The sequence below is a fragment of the Danio aesculapii genome, chromosome 24 (genome assembly GCF_903798145.1).
Source record: "Danio aesculapii chromosome 24, fDanAes4.1, whole genome shotgun sequence".
Taxonomy (NCBI): domain Eukaryota; kingdom Metazoa; phylum Chordata; class Actinopteri; order Cypriniformes; family Danionidae; genus Danio; species Danio aesculapii.
The window spans coordinates 25,541,035-25,561,502 of record NC_079458.1 but is presented as its reverse complement, the minus strand read 5'-3'; the positions used below and the strand labels follow the sequence as shown (position 1 = coordinate 25,561,502).

At 41.2% G+C, this 20,468-nt stretch overlaps 1 protein-coding gene across 1 annotated transcript in view; it reads right to left on the bottom strand.

The window, feature by feature from the left end:
- The window catches only part of LOC130218082 (ADP-ribosyl cyclase/cyclic ADP-ribose hydrolase 1), a gene marked incomplete at its 5' end in the record, with an annotated part of 55,607 nt that overhangs the window by 14,068 nt on the left and 21,071 nt on the right, over nucleotides 1-20,468 (bottom strand). The window contains one exon of the mRNA XM_056450113.1: nucleotides 18,240-18,313. Within this exon, the coding sequence (XP_056306088.1) occupies nucleotides 18,240-18,313 (74 nt within the window). The remainder of the gene's footprint in view (nucleotides 1-18,239; nucleotides 18,314-20,468) is intronic.

Below are 20,468 nucleotides of genomic sequence, written 5' to 3'. Positions count from 1 at the left end.
GTTTGAGGTTGTTAGCTTTCATAAAGACACCGGTACACCCCAAAATCAGTCAAAAGTCTAAGTAGCAACATGGGCAAAACCAAAGAGCTATCAAAAGACACGAGACAAAATTGTAGACCTTCACAAAGCTGGAAAGGGCTACGGGGCAATTGCCAAGCAGCTTGGTGAAAAAAGAACAACTGTTGGAGCAATTGTCAGAAAGTGGAAGAGGCTAATGATGACTGTCAGTGTCCCTCAGACTGGGGCCCCACGGAGGGTCTCTCCTCGTGGGGTATCAATGATGCTAGGAATGGTCAAGAATCAGCCCAGAACTACTCGGGAGGAGCTGGTCAATGCCGTGAAGAGAGCTGGGACCACCGTTTCCAAGGCTACCATCAGTAATACATTAAGACGTCATGGTTTAAAGTCATGCATCGCAAGGAAGGTTCCCTTGCTTAAGTCAGCCCATGTCAAGGCCCATTTGAAGTTTGCCAGGGACCTTCTGGATGATCCAAAGGAGTCATGGAAGAAAGTCCTGTGGTCAGATGAGACCAAAGTAGAACTTTTTGGTCTTAACTCCATTCGCCATGTTTGGAGGAAGAAGAATGATGAGTATCATCCCAATAATACCATACCTACAGTGAAGCATGGGGCTGGAAGCATCATGCTCTGGTGGTGTTTTTCTGCACAGGGCACAGGACGACTGCACTGTATAAAGGAGAGGATGAACGGGGCCATGTATTGTGAAATATTGGGCAAAAACCTTCTTCCCTCAATCAGAGCATTAAAGATGGGTCATGGCTGAGTGAAAACATGACAATGACCCAAAGCACACAGCCAGGAAAACCAAGGAGTGGCTCCGTAAGAAGCATATCAAAGTTCTAGAGTGGCCTAGCCAGTCTCCAGATCTAAATCCAATTTGAAAATCTTTGGAGGGAGCTGAAACTTTGTGTTGCTCAGTGACAGCCCCGAAATCTGACAGATTTAGAGAAGATCTGCATGGAGGAGTAGGCCAAACTCCCTCCTGCAGTGTGTGCAAACCTGGTGAAGAACTACAGGAAGCATTTGACCTCTGTAATTGTTAACAAAGACTTCTGTACCAAATATTACACATTTTTGACTCAAGTAATCAAATACTTATTTGACACAGTAATTTACAAATAAATTACTAAAAAATCATACAACGTGATTTTTGGATTTTTATTTTTAGATTCTGTCTCTGAAAGCGGAAATGCAATTCTAGACAATTCTAGACCCCTCCATGATTTCTAAGTAGGAGATATTTAAAAATCACAGGGTGATCAAATACTTATTGACCTCACTGTATATATATATATATATATATATATATATATATATATATATATATATATATATATATATATATATATATATATATATATATATATATATATATAAATTTCTTTTTTTTAATCACTGTAATTTATAAATATATAACTTATTTAGTGCTTTTTGGATTTAGGCATAGGCCGAGTATAATATTTAATTTTACTTGTAAATACAAAAAATTGTGCTGTTTAGGTTTTTTTTTTTTTGATGGCACTTTATTGCATGTTGAATGTTACTGTCACGGATTGGCCAGGCTCTTCCACCAGTATCACGCAACGAGCATCATCACCTGAGTACTAATCACGCACAGCTGCACCCAATCACTCCAACACACTACAAAAGCACACACCTCACATCACTCAGTGTCCGGGCTCGTTCTTATGAAGCGGACTCATAGAGAGTACTTCCTGGTATTCACGATTAGATTGACTCGTCTCTTGAACTTACCTGATCTCTGTTTCCTTCCAGTCTGTCCAGTGTTCCCGGTGTCCTGTCAGAGTTGTGTGTGTCGTCAGTCTGTCTTCCCCGCAAGCCCTCTGGTGTGTGCATTCGGTCTTCCTCAGTCTCAGTCATCCATCGTGCCCTAAAGAAGGACTATCAGCTCAACTGAACTTCATTCACTTCCCCATCGTAATCCTTTTGTGCTCCGCTGTTATAATAAACATCATTCATCATTAACTCACCTTGTTTGTCCGTCTGCTTCCCTAACAGAAGCCCGGACCTGAACACCGTTAACAGCATGAGCACTCCCGATCCCATTCAGAAGTTGGTGGACTCGCTGAAGTGAGTTCTACTACCATCTGCACCACTTCCCGAAGCACCACCAGCACCGAGCACTTCACAGTCCACCCACTCATCCAGTCCCATGGCTCGACCAGCATCCTACTTTGGCGGGGCGGAGAAGTGCAATGGATTTCTATTACAATGTTCTCTTGTATTCACAATGCAACCTGATTTATATCCTACAGATCGGTCGAAGATTGCGTTCATCTCCCTTCTCTCTGGTTCGGCTCTCTGGGGGGCTGAGACCATCTGGCAGCAAGCTGGGCCGGTAACGAATTACATTCATACATTTACTAAGTATTTCGAGGAGGTCTTTGGTCATGTGGATGGAGAAGTAGCAGCCGGAGAACAATTGTACCACCTCAAACAGGGAGCCATGTCCACACAGGATTATGCGCTCCGGTTTCGAACTCTGGCTGCTGCTAGCGGATGGAATGAGCGATCTCTCCTCATGATGTACCGGCTCGGACTGGAGCCCACTCTTCGACTACAGCTGGCAGCCCTCGACGATACCATGGGGTTGGAAAAATTCATCCAACATTCTCTTCGATGTTCTGATCGTTTGAAGGTCTACCAGCATGACCTTACACCAGTACCTCAAGCACTCTTCCGTCCGCCAGAGCCAGTCGTCCCTCCAGAACCAATGATCGTCGAATCTGGTAGACTCCCGATCACAGAGCGACAGAGGAGGCTTACCCGGGGTCTGTGTGTACTGTGGTGCCGAAGGACATGTCAGGCTGGACTGTCCCATTCGTCCAGTACGCTCCTTGGTGAGTGTTCAGTTCTACCATTGAGAATGCACCCCCTCACCACCAATGTTCAGTTAACTACGCATTCTGTCTCTGTTTCAGTCACGGCCATTATCGACTCCGGGTCAGCTGGAAATTTCATCTCACACGCCCTCTGTCGCCACCTCCAGCTCCACACCGAAGCCTCGACACACGTCTACCAGATTCAACCTATAACCAACGATATCCATTCCCAGGCACGTATCCATCGTAAATGTGAACTCGTCAATCTCCAAGTGGGATTGCTTCACAAAGAGGAGATTCAATTTCCGATTCTGGAGGGTGCATCCATGGACCTCATCCTAGGGCGCCCGTGGCTGGTGAAGCACGATCCCATCCTCTCTTGGGGCACAGGAGAAATCAAGAGATGGGGTGAAGAATGCAAATCCAGCTGTTTTCCCGACCTACCCTTGCAGTTTCAGAGACCCCTAACAGTCTATGTCACGTCAGTCGAAAGCCCCATCGAGAAACGATCCATACAGATTCCGAAGATCTACTCCTCATACGAGGACGTATTTTGCCCCAAGAGAGCTTCCCAGCTACCTCCACATCGGCCATGGGACTGCGCCATAGACCTGCTTTCAGATGCTCCAATGCCCAGAGGTAGGATCTACCCGTTATCCCTTCCGGAAACTAAGGCCATGGAGGAGTACATTCAGGAGGCTCTGAGTCAGGGGTATATCCGCCCATCCATGTCACCCGCTGCCTCAAGCTTCTTCGTGGCTAAGAAAGATGGAGGGTTGCGGCCATGTATCGACTACAGAGTACTTAATCAAGGAATAGTCAAATTCTGATATCCCCTTTCTCTCGTCCCTGCGGACCTGGAACAACTCAGATCCACCAAAATCTTCACCAAGTTGGACCTCCGCAGCGCATGGTAAGAATACGTGAGAGGGGACGAATGGAAGACGGCGTTTGTGACCCCTACTGGACACTACAAGTACCTGGTCATGCCCTTTGGTCTGGTCAACGCCTCTTCTGTATTCCAAAACTTTTATCCACGAAGTCCTCCATCTCTTCGTCATTGTCTACATAGATGATATCCTAATTTACTCCCAGAGTGAGGCCGAACATCGCCACCATGTTGCGGAGGTCCTACAAACCCTCAGGAAACACCAGTTGTACCTCAAGGCTGAAATGCTCATTCTACTTACCATCTGTTCAGTTAATGGGGTACATCATCGATCAAAGAGGGGTTCGGATGGATGAGGGGAAGGTCACTTCCGTCATCTCCTGGCCAGAACCCAAAACCATAAAAGAACTCCAACGATTCCTAGGATTTGCCAATTTCTATTGACGTTTCATCCACAATTACAGTCTCATCACCGCTCCACTTACCAATCTGCTCAAGAATAAACCCTATCCTGGCCTCCAGAAGCTGCTGCAGCCTTCCAAAGCCTCAAAGAATCCTTCACTCAAGCTCCACTCCTGACTCACCTCGATCCCAACTTGCCTTTCGCGGTCAAAGTAGATGAATCGACCACTGGAGTGGGAGCTATCCTGTCTCAGTCCCACGGTACTCCCGCACTACTCCATCCATGTGCCTATTTCTCCCGGAAGCTCAGCCTGGCGGAAAAGAACTATGACATCGGGAACTGAGAACTTCTTGCTATCAAGCTCGCCCTAGAGGAGTGGCGACACTGGTTGGAGGGGGCCAAACATCCGTTCCAGGTGATCACAGATCACAACTTACAATACCTCAAAGATGCTAAAAGACTCTGTCCTTGTCAGGCCCGGTGGTGCCTGTTCTTCTCCAGATTTCAGTTTTTTATATCATACCGACCAGGATCAAAAAACATCCGAGCAGACGCACTTTCCAGAATACATGATCAGCAAGAAATAATCGAGACCCCGGCCAAGATCCTTCCAGATCAGATTACTGTCTGTCCCATCACATGGTCCGCCACTCCAGAATCCAGAGCTCCGCCGGGCTGTCCCCCTAATCGACGGTTTATCCCTGAAAACCAACGGGTAGATCTCATTTATTCCAGCCATACCTCTCTGGGCACAGGCCATCCCGGGGCCAACAACACCCTCTCGCTGCTATCCCAATGCTTTTGGTGGCTGAATATGGCAAGGGATGTGAGGAGATACATCCAAGGCTGTAGAGAATGTGCTATGTCAAAGAGTCCTCGCCATCTGCCTGCAGTCAAACTCCATCCCGAACCGCCCCTGGTCACACCTAGTAGTCGACTTCATGACGGATCTCCCATCATCTGGAGGTTATACCTGCATTTTTGTCATTGTAGATCAATTTCTCAATTCTGTTGTTTAATTCCCTTGAAGGGTCTGCCCACAGCCCTAGAGACAGCTGAAAATCTATTCAACCATGTCTTTCGATGTTTTGGGTTACCTGAAGATATAGTCTCGGACCGAGGACTCCAATTCATCTCCAGACTATGGAAAGCCTTCAGACTCCTAGGTGTGACTGTCAGCCTCTCGTCTGGCTATCATCCACAGACCAACAGCCAGGCAGAGAGGAAAATCCAAGAAGTGGGGGGGTTCCTCAGGACCTTCTGTCACGGTCATCAACTCCAGGAGCCAGTTTCTGGGCTTGGCAGAATACGCCCAGAATTCCCTGCGGCAACCTACCACCGGACTCACACCATTCCAGTGCATTCTGGGATTCAAACCTCCACTCTTTACCTGGGATGGCAAACCTTCTGATGTCCCCGCAGTGGATTACTGGTTCCGGGAGAGCGAGAGGGTCTGGAACGATGCTCATCACCATCTCCAGAGGGCAGTTCGCAGAGCAAAGGAGGTGTCCGACAAAAGGAAGATTCCAGGTCCCATCTATACTCCGGGGCAGAAAGTCTGGCTCTCCACCAGAGACATCCGCTTGCGACTGCCCTCCCGAAAACTAAGTCCCAGATTTGTTGGTCCCTTCACCTTCCTGGAACAGGTCAACCCAGTCACTTACAAGTTAGTTACCACCGCAATACAGAATCCACCCCACATTCCACGTATCACTCCTCAAACCCTTTCCCGACCCTCTGATTCCCTCCACAGAGCCTGGCCACGAAGAGGAACCCCCTCCCCCACTGATGTTGGAAGAAGGGTTCATCTAGTCATGCCACCACGGCGCTGGAGGTTTAGGCCCTCAGGAGCGGGCCCTGGGGAGGGGGGTAATGTCACGGATTGGCCAGGCTCTTCCACCAGTATCACGCAACGAGCATCATAACCTGAGTACTAATCACGCACAGCTGCACCCTATCACTCCAACACACTACAAAAGCACACAGCTCACATCACTCAGTGTCTGGGCTTGTTCTTCCGAAGCTGACTCGTAGAGAGTACCTCCTGGTATTCACTATCAGATTAACTCGTCTCTTGAACTTGCCTGATCTCTGTTTCCTTCCAGTGTTCCCAGTGTAATGTCAGAGTTGTGTGTGTCGTCAGTCTGTCTTCCCCGCAAACCCTCTGGTGTGTGCATTTGGTCTTCCTCAGTGTCAGTCATCCATCGTGCTCCAAAGGACCAGGATCAGCTCAACCGAACTTCATTCACTTCCCCATTGTAATCCTTTTGTGCTCCGCTGTTATAATAAACATCATTCATCATTAACTCACCTTGTTTGTCCGTCTGCTTCCCTAACAGTTACAGTCACAATTTTTATTAAACTAGTGCACTACCACAAGATGTATTTGTTGATGTAAAAAATTTAACATTTTCATATTCTAGGTCGTTTTATCTTTGTTCTATATAATTGTATACAATGCAATTTTTATTTTTTTTTTGTTGGTGCTCCTTAGAAAAAAAGATGCACCAGTGCAAAAAGTCTAGAGCCCTGAAAAATTATCCATTGCGCCTGTCAGTTTCAATTTCCTATTCGCAGCATTGAAAGTATTCCAGATTACCTCAGAAGAACGAACTCGTTTGGAAGAGAAACTCAGAAACATTGTGAGATGATAGTCATGTGATTTAAAAAAAAATTTTATTTATTTTATTATTTTTTTTGAGTGCGTATTTATGACCGTGTGTAAAATTGCATCATCAAACATTTTGATATTTTAGACAAAGTCAAAGTTTGCATAACCAACTATTGAACTTATCCACCCGCGACCCATAGTTGAACATCAAGTAGCCTACTTTTTGATTACCTGACCCACAGAATAATGGCAGGACTCGTGAATATGATGAAGAACTGCACATAACAGGGTTTTTTGCATCCCCAATATGCAATGTCAAGAGAGTGACTCCATAAGGTAACGTACACTGCACACTCTTTATGTAATGTGTGAAGTCGTGAACGCATGTCAGTGCAAGGATAACTTGTTTATATGTCTATGCTTAATTGTTAATAGATAAGGTCTATAGATTTACAGGGTTAACAACAATGTGTGTATATTTTGGGCTTGGAAAAGTCTTCTGTAAAAGATTTTTGTGTATACCTCCTTTCAAATGAATTGCACTTTCATTGAAACCAAATCTAAGAGGTATCTGAATCGGTACTCTGTATCGGCGAGTACACAAATTAAAATACTCGTAATCGTATAGGTTTGTAAAAAGTGATGTCGGTTCATCCCTACTATTCATCTTCATAGGAAGTAGCTATAATTCTAAATAAATAAACAATTAAAAGTCTGCTCAGACAAGTGTGCGAAGTCATTGTTATATTTATTAACTTAAATGAACTATAAGTTAATTCTGAATATTCATAATTAATAATAATTTTTCATTGATAATCATTCATATTCATAAATTTAACTAGCACACAGGGTCTGTGTAAGTAGGCTCACTAGGGGAAATGCATATTTGCACAGGCCTTGGGGCCAACTGTGAGCCAGTGCATCCATTCTGAGGAGGGCCTCAGTCAGGAAGTAAAACAACTGGCAATGGGTGTAGCAAACAGGATGACCTGGGCTTCACGGAATTACTCCCATATCAGCTGGACTGCAAGGGGTGGAGTCTCCATTCTCCTGACAGTGTAAGCTGCCATGAGAGCTAATTTACATTACATTTACATTTAGCAGACGCTTTTATCCAAAGCGACTTTCAAATGAGGACAAGGAAGCAATTTACACAACTATAAGAGCAGCAGTGAACAAGTGCTATAGACAAGTTTTAGGTGTGTAAAGTCTAAGAAGCAAAGCATTAGAAATTTTTTTGTAAATGGCAGCCAGTGCAAACGGGTGAGTAGCGGAGTGACATGCTCTTTTGGGTTCATCAAAGACCACTCGTGCTGCTGCGTTCTGAAGCAGCTGAAGAGGTTTGATAGAATTAGCTGGAAGCCCGGCTAGTAGAGAGTTGCAATAATCCAGTTTGGAGAGAACAAGAGCTTGAACAATAAGTTGAGCTGCATGTTCAGATAGGAAGGGTCGGACCTTTCTGATGTTATAGAGTGCGAATCTACAAAATCAAGCAGTTCCAGAAATGTGGTCAGAGAAGTGTAGTTGGTCATCAATCGTTACTCCAAGGCTTTTTACCATTTAGGAAGCAGTAATGGTTGCCCCATCCATCCGGATTGAAAAGTTATGGTGTAGAGTCGGGTTGGCAGAAACTTCAAGCATTTCCGTTTACGCGAGGTTAAGCTGAAGATGATGATCTTTCATCCAGTGTGAAATGTCTGACAGGCAGGCTGAGATGCGAACTGGAACTGAGGGATCATCAGGGTGAATAGAGAGGTATAGCTGGGTATCATCAGCATAGCAGTGGTAGGAAAATCCATGTTTCTGGATGACTGGTCCTAAAGATGTCATATAGATGGAGAGGAGAAGTGGCCCAAGAACAGAGCCCTGAGGTACCTCAGTGTTTAGATGCTGTAGGTTGGACACCTCTCCCCTCCAAGACACCCTGAATGACCTGTCAGAGAGGTAAGATCTGAACCATTGAATAACAGTGCCTGCAACGCCCAGTGACTCAAGCGTAGATAGCAGGATCTGGTGGTTTACAGTGTCAAAAGCAGCTGATAAATCCAGCAAGATGAGGACAGATGATTTAGAGTCTGCTTTAGCCAGTCTGAGATCCTCCACGAACGAGAGCAGGGCAGCCTCAGTTGAGTGGCCTTTCTTAAAGCCAGATTGCTTGTTGTCCATGAGGTTGTTTTGAGTAAGAAATGGCCATGAATGGAAGCAGGGATACCGGTCGGTAGTTTTCAAGTAGCATTTGATCCAGGTTGGGTTTCTTTAGCAGTGGGGTTACCCTAGCCTGCTTAAATGGAGTAGGGAATAAACCAGAGTCAAGAGATGTGTTAATTATGTGATTATTATGTAATTATGTCAGTGTTGGTATGACTAGGAGAAATGGCTTGCAAGAGATGAGAGGGAATGGGATCAAGCGGACAGGTGGTTGCATGGCTAGATAGCACGAGATTGGACACCTCAGACTCAGACAGCTGGAAAAAGAGGTGAGTGTGTGTGGTGTTGGTGGTGTATCTTGCGTGTTTGTTGTAGGTGCCGGAAATTGAGCACTGATTTTTGCAGTTGTGGTCCAAAAGAATGTAGCAAAGTCATCAGTAGTGAGTGTGGAGGAGGAGGATAGAGGAGGGAGGAAAATGTTTTAAAAAGTAAGCGAGGATTGGTGGCACTGTTGACTTTCTGACGGAAGTATGTCTGCTTTGCAGAAGTAACCTCAGCCGAGAAAGAGGACAGAAGTGTTTGGTATGTTATGAGTTGTTCAGGATTTTTAGTTTTTCACCAAATTCTCTCTGCAGCCCGAAGTTTTGAGCGATGCTCACGGAGAACATCAGAGGGCCAGGGTGCAGGAGGACTAGCAGGGGCTTGTCTGGATGTAAGAGGGCATAGTCTGTCTAGACATGATGCTAGTGTGGAGCAGAGTGTATTAGTACACTGTTCGTATCAAGTGCAGAGAGTTTGCAAGATGGAGGAAGAGAGTCTGAAACAATGGTGGATAGTCTATTGGGTGAGAGAGAGCGTAGGTTTCTGCGAAAGGCAACTAGAATTGGAATGTGTGGCGGCTCATGAGTAATGTGGATGTTGAGAGACAGAAGGAAATGATCCGATGTTTGTAGTGGAGTTACTAGTGTTTGATCAGCAAAGCAATGTCGAGTCTATTTAAGGTCTAGCTGATTACCTGATTTGTGAGTAGCAGAAGTAGGTGCTTTTTTGAGGTCAAAAGAGGCAAGCAGAGTCTGGAAGTCTGCTTGCATAGCCATAATTGGCTGCATAGAGGGTGGGTCTATCCTTTGAGTCCAGGAGAAGCATCAGTGAAGGCATTGGAGCTGGAGCTGGAGCTGGAGGCAGTGGAAGCACAGATCCATGGAGAGGGGTCTGGATGCAGATCTCAGTGACGTCACTCTCTTTATTGAGTGTATTGTGTCTGACAATGCATCGCTGAGTGATGCAATCTCAGCTTGCATCATTAAGGCTGCATCCAGATCCTATTGGATCCATGACCTCGAGATGAAACAAGCTTAGCTCTGGAAACAACGGGGCTTGCTCGATGTCTCCTGGGCTGCTGCTTGCTCATGCTTGCTCATCTCAATCTTAACACTACTTTCACCTCAACCCTGTGTGTTTCTCTTTCCAGGCCCATCGCTCCGAGGACGAGGCACGAGGCAATCTTTGTAAAGACATATTTAATTGGGTGAGTGAAGGGTCATTTTAATCTGCTATTATATGTCGAATATGTTGAAAACAGGTAATATCTGTGTAACTATCTGTGTAAATATAGCAAGAAAAGCCTGAAATGTATACAACATATGTTGAAACACAAAGGTGGGAGGAAGCAAGGATAAAGGGCATTGCAAATTTGAGGGACATCAGATTGTCCTGGGGAGAGACTAGAGATCGGTCTGCTTATGGACGTCTCTGCTTTTTTGGAAAATATTCCAAAAAGTATATTCTTCTGATATTCATAACTTCCAGACTAAGTTTGATTCATTAATAGAAAAGCCGGAAACCACAACAACTGGCACCCATGGAACGTAGGGCTGGAAAGGAGCAGGACTGGTGTTGCTGTGCATGCTGGACAGGAGAAAAAACACAAATATGTGGCCAGAATAATAAAAAAAAAAAACGGATAGCGATTTTATGCTTATAAGTTTGTGTTTTTTCTGCCAGGACCTGGTTGTAATGGTAAAGACACTTGATCTGCTTCTCCAGCTTCAAAGAACTAAAAGTAATCATAAAATAAGAAAGAAAAAACAAGGGGTTTTGAATACCAGAAGAAAAAGTGTAATTTGCATGCAAATGATCTGTGTTTATCTAAGAGGGCCTTGACGGACAGGATAAATGTGGACTAGTAACTGTTTCCCATATTTGGGAAATTTTTTAATGATGTAGCATATGCATAGAGCATTTCTAAGTTTAAGAAAGAGTCCTTTATGTGTGGTGACAGTTAAGAGATTAAAGCAGATTAAAGTAGAGAGATGTGCGTAAAGTCCTACGATAGCGCTCTGTTAAAGGTAAAGCAGAGGGCTGCATGGGTATGCAAAAATCCTGTAGTTACCGCTCTAAGGTTATAGGCTGCTCGAACAGGTTATTCAAGAGGAGTGTAGTGTATAGTGCATTTATTTTGTGTATTTGCTGCTTCAGGTTGAGGCAAAATAGCCCATATTGGTGTGCAGAGAAGGCTTCCATCCTAATCCTTGACTGGAACAAGGATAGAGGGATGCAGCTCATGTTAAAATAATAAGAGTAGAAGTGTGAATCTGTTTAAAAGTATGTTTTCAAAACAAGTAGGTTGAAAGAATAATTTATTGTAGATTATAATATAAAAGGAGGACTGCATATGTGGTGCAATGTAAAGAGCAATAAGATTGGTGCAGTTTAGGGAAGAGATTATGATATAAAGGAGGAGTCTCCTAAATTAAAACTAATGGAACATTTTGCATTTGAAAGACACAGAGTGAAGAGGCAGAAGAATATACTAGTTATACATTTTTCTGAAATGATCATTGTGTTTTAAGTTTTGTATATGTTAAGTAAAGAACAACAGGTAAAGTGGACTGAAATTCCTGACATAGCAACAGGTGGAAGAGAGTCTAAATCAGAAAGGGGTAAGAGAGAGATTTATGACATCAATGTGTAATAAATAAATAAATAGTATTTGTCTATTTACAGCAAAGAGCAGAGGACAGCAAAAAAGAGGATATCAAACTATTAGATAAAATACTAAGATTTTAACTTATCTTTAACACAATAATAATGGGTAGAATATAAGTTATTAGATAAACAGATATATTATAAATGTTCGATTATGATGTTCGGCTACTTCAGTCGGAGATCACTAAAAGTAATGTTTAAGAAGTGTGTGATCTTGCAAAGACAATGTCATACACCGTAATATGCTCTGGCCCCCTGCCCGCTTGAAGTGATGAGTTTCACAGGCAACTCTCATCACTCAATGGCTGGATGTCAAAGTTGTGCCCGCTGAACAACATAAGTTTTGTAGACAATTGGCCAAAATTTTGGAGTAGACCTGACCTGTTGAAGAGAAATGGTCTTCATTCTACTCGGGTTCTCTAGTTATCTGGCAAATATTGTCTTAGTGTTGACATTCGACTAACTGGGCCCAGGTCAGGGAACAGTCAGATTGGCTTAACCAACCCTCTGCTAGTCTCCACAGTTTACCTAACCCAAATAATCTGCAGCACATAGAGCCACCTAGATATATGAACATAGAGAGAATTTAAAAAGCTCACAAACTCATTTAAAGGAAACAATTTAATTGGTGTTCATCAAAAAAAAAAAAGAATCTAATTAAAAGATAAAACACAGATCACTGAACATTAGATCACTGTCCTTTAAAACTATTTTTGTTAATGATTTGATAACTTATCTAAAGCTAGATGCACTTTGTCTAACAGAAACCTGGCAAAACCAGATGATTACATGCCCTTAAATGAGTCTTCACCTAAAGGATATCATTATTAACACGAGCCACGTCTTAAAGGCAAAGGTGGAGGCGTTGGCATAATATACAATAATATTTTTAGTGTTACTCAGCGATCTGACTTCAAATATAATTTATCTGAAGGAGTAGTGTTGTATATTTCAGTGTGCAGTTTAAACCATATATTTCAATCTAAACTGTAAATAGGCCTCCAGGGCACCATACCGACTTTACAAAAGAATTTGCTGATTTCTTCTCTGAAATAGTTCTGGCCACAGATAACATTTTAATTGTTGGTGATTTTAATATTCGTATAGATAATGAAAAAGATGCTTTAAGTCTGGCCTTCCTAGACATACTAACCTCTGTTGGAGTGAAACAGCATGTCTTAGGGCCTACTCATTGGCATAATCATACCTTAGACCTAATATTATAACATGGTATCGATATTGATAATGTTGAAGTTGTGCAGCAGAGTGCTGACATTTCAGATCACTATTTAATCTCTTGTTTATTGTGCATTGATAGGTCTATAACGTCATCTTCTATTTGTAAATATGGTAGAACAATCACTGCTAGCTCTAAAGATGACTTTGTCAGTAACCTACCTGATCTTTCTAATTTCCATAGCATTCCAGGCAGCCTAGAACAACTTGACACCGCATCTAAAACTGTTGATCCTGTCCTTTCTAGCACGTTAGACATAATTGCTCAATTACACTTCAAAAATATTAGGGAAAAAATCTGACACCATGGCACAGTGAGCACACACGTGCCTTAAAGAAAGCAGCTCGGAAAATGGAACGAAGATGGAAGAAATCAAATCTAGAGGTTTTTCTTCTGGCCTGGAAAGAGAGTATACTTAACTTTAGAAAAGTTTTAAATGGCCCATTTCCACTGAGTGGTACGGTAAGGTACGGTTCGGTTTAGTACGCTTTTATGGCCAATTCCACTGTCAAAAAGCATACTGTACCACTTTTTTGGCACCCTTTCGAAAGGGTACCAAACACGAGAAAGGGTACCAAAAGGCGGAGCCACACGCGCAGCTGAACGCTATTGGTTTACAGAGATACGTCATTCGCTTACGCAACAAGCCAGAATGAAAACAAAAAAACCCGCCATGTTTGAAATACACACACAGCTGAGAGATTACAGCGGAATTATAAATACATATAATAACGAGCCATGGTCGATCTGGGCTCAAACAAACCTTGTCGTCGTCTGGATGAACAGCCACAAAGCCAAGAAGAAGAGCAGATTTACCCTGTTCCCCGTAGTTTTTTACGAGCCAGTCTGAGACGCGAGCGGTTTCGCTTTCTTGCTAGCGCTCACGCGCGTCTAACATTATATCTGAAATAACAAACTTCTTGAGCTCTTGATAATAACCTGCGTTTGATTATTGACGTGCTTTTGAAACCCGATCCTGTCAGACACTGACAAACGCGAGAGTGAAGCGGGAAGAAACAAAGGAGAAGCCGGAAAAAAAGGAGCACATTATTTTTCAGCAAACATGAACAAAATGCCATGATTAACTAACTTATTTTCTTCACATTTTGGACTAATATGAACCGGGAATGACGGAATTACTCTCTAACAGAGGCTACATGTGCTGCTGAAGATTACATACACACATAAGAGGTTTTCACTGACTTTAGGCTATATTTTGTGTTGTTTTGAACCTAAATATGACGAAATGTCTGCTATATGTAGTTCTTGTGTAGTTGGTAACATATCGGAGACTGTATGGGGCTGTATGTGTTCATATATGTTCACTTATTTAGTTATTTAAGATAATTACATATATATACATATATATACATAATATACTTAATATAGTTACAGTAGGCTGTTTCGCACTGTCATTGATTTGCAGTTATAATCAACTCATGTTCATTGAAAAATTAGTAATAAACATTTCTACACAAGTATTTATGTGTGTAAAGCATCTGTATTATGAGAAGTGCTTTTCATTTGATATGTAAGTGACCCGTACAGCTTTATTGTAGACATTTCCTCGAGCTAGAATGACGTTGACTGAAACTTTCTGTCATACACCACGCCCACCAAAGGGTACCCTTGTTAGTGGAAACGCAAGCCTGATAAAGGTGACCCGTACCAAACCGAACCGTACCGTACCAGTCAGTGGAAACGAGCCAAAAGCCTGCCAGATCTGCTTATTTTTCAACTTCAGTAGAAGAAAATAAACACAAACCTGGGGTCATATTTTACACAGTAGCCAATCTAACTAAAAATAAAGCATCAACATGCATTTCTCAACACAGCAGTAATGACTTTTTTCACATTGATGATATCAGAGATAAAATAAGCACCGTCTGTCTCCTACAGCATCGTCCCAAATAAAGCACTGTAGAACAGTGTCTAACCCTTGAATGGATAAACTTCAAACTTTTTCTACTGGTGAGGAAGAACTGTCTAAACTGATAAATTCGTCCACATCAACAACATCTATGCTAGATCCTATGCTGATAAAATTATTAAAACAATTGTTTTCAGAAGTTGTGAACTTGTTCTTAATGCTTTGAATTCATCTCTATTTTAGAATATGTTCCTAAAATTTTTAAACTAGCTGTCATAAAGCCTCTAATTAAAGAAACACAGTTTGATCCCAGAGAATTAGTAAATTATAGATCCATTTCAAACCTGCCTTTTCTATCAAAGATGCTAGAAAAAGTTGATCTGCTCAGCTATGTTCCTTCCTACAAAGAAATAATACCTATGAAAATGTCAATCTGCATTTAGAGCATTTCATAGCACAGAAACAGCACTCCTAAGAGTTACAAATAACCTCCTTGTGTCGTCCGATCATGATTGCATTTCTCTCTTAGTGGACCTTAGTTATTGGACCTCAGTACTGCATTTGATACAATTGATCATAATATTCTCTTGATAGGCTTGAGAGTTATGTTGGTATTACAAGAACTGCATTGGCCTGTTTCAGGTCTTACCTATCTAAATGTTATCAATTTGTATTAGTTAATGAAGAGGCATCATACAGATCAAAAGTACACTGTGGGATACCACAAGGCTAAGTTCTTGGTCCCTTACTTTTCACACTATATCTGCTACCGCTAAGCGATATCATTAAGAAACAAGGAGTTAGCTTCCACTGTTGATACACAACTTTATATCTCCTCTCAACCTGATAATTTGTATGAATTTAGGAAATTAACAGATTGTATAGCTGATATTAAAATTTGGATGACTAATACTTTCTTATTACTAAACTCAGATAAAACTGAGGTCTTGCTTATTGGACCCAAAAATCTCACACGCAAAAACCTTGAACAGTGTCTAACCCTTGATGGAGTCTTAGTTCAGTCCTCATCTTTGGTCAAAAAATTTGGGGGTGATTTTTGATAGCAACCTGTCGTTTGAAGGCCAGATATCAAGCATCTGTAAAACTGCATTTTTTCATCTTAAATATGTTGCCAAACTTTGACATTTGCTATCAATGTCTGATGCAGAAAAGCTTAATCATGCTTTCATGACCTCCTGGTTAGACTATTGTAATGCGTTACTAGGCGGTTGCCCTGTTGGCTTTATTAAAATTTTAGCTAGTTCAAAATTCAGGTGCAAGAGTGCTGTCTAGAACAAAGAAATATGATCATATTACTCCACTTCTTTCATCGTTGCATGTTCTCCCTGTTAAATATTGTATAATTTTTTATATTTTATTGACTGCCTACGAAGCCCTGAACGGCTTAGCTCCCCAGTATTTGAGGGAGCTCCTGTTGTATTATCATACCTGCCAACACTCCCGTTTTTCCCGGGAGTCTCCCATCTACCGCCCACCTCCCGTATTGTTCTGTCTCCCGGAAAACTCCCGGAATTCCACCCCCCCACCCCCTCAGCTTTTTGGTTCAGTCCCCTATCTTCATACCTGCTCCTCAGTTCGTGCGCACCTTCACTCCCGCTCTTCACTTGCACCCCTGTATAAATCTCCCGGATTTTATGATCCGAATGTTGGCAGGTATGTGTATTATAGCTCCTCACATCCACTACGCTCAATTAATTCTGGACAATTGATTATTCCCAGAATATCAAAATGAACTGTAGGCGGTAAACTTTTTTTTTCCTATTACAGTTTGGGAAGCAGACACACTCTGTCAGTTTAAAACTATATTAAAAACACATCTCTTTGCATTGGCAAACACATAAAACACAAATGCTTTTGAAATCCAAATCCTCTAAAGTATCGTTGGTCTGCATTATTTAGGGCAATCGGAGCTGGGAACATATCCCAAAAGACATCTGCGCTTATGTTAGTCTGGTTTTATTATTCCAGAGGTTTCCATAATTCTGGATCAGGCCGTATCCTGAGCAGCTGCTGTGGTGGACATGGAGGAGTGTAGAGCATGAGACTGATTCCTGAAAGACCCCAGTGACAGACAAGTCTTCGCATTGATCCTGTACACCAGTCTGTACACCAGCCGGTGACCTACTCCCATCTGCAGCTTCTCCACGATGGACGTCCAGCGTTCTTCAGCCTCCAGCGCCTAGACTGCAGCTCTGCACAAGACGATTGGCCAGAGGAGAAATGGTCGAGCCCAACTGAGCCTGGTTTCTCTCAAGGTTTTTTCCTTCATTTTTTTCAATTGGTGAAGTTTGTTGCATCGGATTGCTCTTCAGTGTTTGGAATTTTGTGAAAATTAACACTGAACTGAACTAAACTGAACTTCAACTCTAAAAACTGGACTGACAGTTTCAATTTAGAACAATCTTCTATGTTAAGCTGCTTTAACACAATCTACATTGTAAAAGTGCTATAGAAATAAAGATGAATTGAATTGAATATGCAAACACATGAAAGTAAGTGCATGCTATACGACCTTTACGAAACAAGGTTTTTCTGACTCCCAGTAAACAAAACAGAAAAACATACAGCCACCAATTAAAAGCTAGAATTCTATTGGAGCTGAAAAATTATAACTGTAGATAAAAAACTGCATATAAACTGTGGGTTTCAAACATTGGAAGGGAGAGAGCTCGATCGACCATCTCTGCTGTAACAACAAACTGCTTCAAATTAAGAATGTTGAAGACCTTAGCTTTTTTTTTTTAACTTGTTTGATGTCAAACAAAGATGTTTGTTGAGATCCAGCAAAACTACACAACCAATATAATTTGAATTGCATGGTAGTAGGAAATTCAAATGCAGCTTGTGTACTGATTTAAGTTATATTTAGCAGATTCTGGAAAATATAGTAGGACTTCTAATTATTTCATGCATAAAGAAAATGCATGAATATTACAGAAAAAGTAAGTGTAATGATATTTTGGCATTTCCAACACAGCCAGAGTTTTTACTTAACATGCTTTCAGACTCAACCCCATAACATATATATATATATATATATATATATATATATATATATATATATATATAATATATATATATATAGATATATATAGTAATATATATACATATATTTAATATTTTAAACTGTGAAAATCATTTTCATTTAGTTTTAGTCAAAACCATGTTCATAATCTACTATTATAGCTTGCAAAATAAGCATACACACCTTTTTTTGTTGAAAGCATGATGAATTGATCCATTTAGCAAGACGGTAATATTTCCACATGCTGCCACTGCAAACTGTAAAGACATTTCCACACATGTTTATTTAAATTGTCTTTGTGTATATATATATATATATATATATATATATATATATATATATATATATATATATATATATATAATATATATATATATTGAAAATTAACATTTGATCAATTTCTCTGTGAATATGGCCAAAAATTGTTAGTGCATTAAAAAAGAAGTTTGGTAACAACATTAAGGAATAGAAAGATTTTTTTCTAGATTTTTCTTGTTTATTTAATATTTTCCCTAACATAGTAAATTGGGTGTACTGACTGTGATTCTATTTTTTTTGTTTTTAGATTAGTTACATTTTTGACTTTGGTACGGACGAATCTAATGTTTATGCACAAATGTATTATTGTAAAGCATCCTATAGAATATATTCATTTGAAAGAGAGATCTGTAAGGGGTGTACACATTTATGCTGAGCACAGTATGTGTGTGTCTGTGAAATTAATTAATTAATTAATTTATTTATTTATTCATTCATTCATTTATTCATTCATTCATTCATTCAGTTTTCTTAGGCTTAGTCGTCACAGTAGAACGAACCACCAACTACTCTGGCATATGTTTTACACAGCGGATGCCCTTCCAGCCACAACCCAATATTGGGAAATACCCATAAAATCTTTTATTCACAAACACTCACACACACACACGCCAATTTAGTTAATCTAATTCACTACCGCATGTTTTTGGACTGTGAGGGAAACCAGAGCACCAAAGGAGCTGTCTCAAGTAGAGCTGGCCCTGCCAGGACGCAAACCAGCAACCTTCTTGCTGTGAGGTGATAGTGTTAAGCACTGAGCCACCATGCCGCATGCTTAATTTTAGACTCAGAATTTTTTTTTTTTAGAGAAAGTAAAATGTAAAGAAAAGCTAATATTTAAAACTGCATCATATCACGAACCATTTACAAAAACAAACATTAAAATAATTGTAAAAGTTTTGTAAAACAGGTTCAACTGTTTTGATGTGAAAGTTCAAAAAGCAAAAAAAAAAACAAACAATAAAACTATTGGCAATGGTGCAGAAGATTTATTAAAAAAATCAGTAGATAATGTTAATAAATATTTTAATATAATATAAAATATATATTCATTCATTCATTTTCTTGTTGGCTTAGTCTCTTTATTAATCCGGGGTCGCCACAGCGGAATGAACCACCAACTTATCCAGCAGATGTTTTACGCAGCGGATGCCCTTCCAGCTGCAACCCATCTCTGGGAAACATCCATACACACTCATTCACACTCAAACACTCAAACACACCAAACCCAATTCACCTGTAACGCATGTCTTTTGAACCGGAGAACCTGGAGGAAACCCACGCAAACACAGGGAGAACATGCAAACTCCACACAGAAACGCCAACTGACCCAGCCGAGGTTTGAACCAGCTACCTTTTTGCTGTGAGGCGACAGCACTACCTACTGTGCCACTGTGTCGCCCCTAAAATAAATATAATATTGATAAATATTAATCCCAACCTCTTTCTGGGTTGAGATAATTAGGACATGGTACATGTTGGTTAATATGCTGTAGTATTTATTAACAAAGAGTTGTAGACTGAACACATACAGTGGGCCTTTACTAACTATACTTTAATTTAAAGAGCCCATATTATACATGAAATAGGGTCATATTTAGGTTGTAAGGGTCTCCAACAACAGTCTAATATGCATGCAAGGTCAAACAACACTTTGATGGTCTTATAATCTACATTTATTTTTACCTAATTATCCCAGCGACTCCCATATGAATCGTTCAGCGATTCATTTGTTCCCAAACCCCTCCTCAGCACGAAGCTAATCTGCGCTGATTGGACCGATGACAGCCTGCTGCGATTGGTCGACAACACTGACAGGCTTCAGCACGAGACAGAGTGAAATGCCCAGCAGCTAATCAACAATTTAAAAGTAGTCACAGTGCACACACGCTTTATAGTGGATTTTGGCTGCCAGTGGGTAAATGTAAATACAGACGATGGACTAGAAAATACTGATGACTAACTATTTTATTGAGCAAAAAGTTCAAGAACTGGCGAGGAGATCTCCTTGCCCGTCGCAGACTACTTGCTCTTTTCACACACACATACACACACACACACACACGCGCGCGCATGCACGCACACACACACACA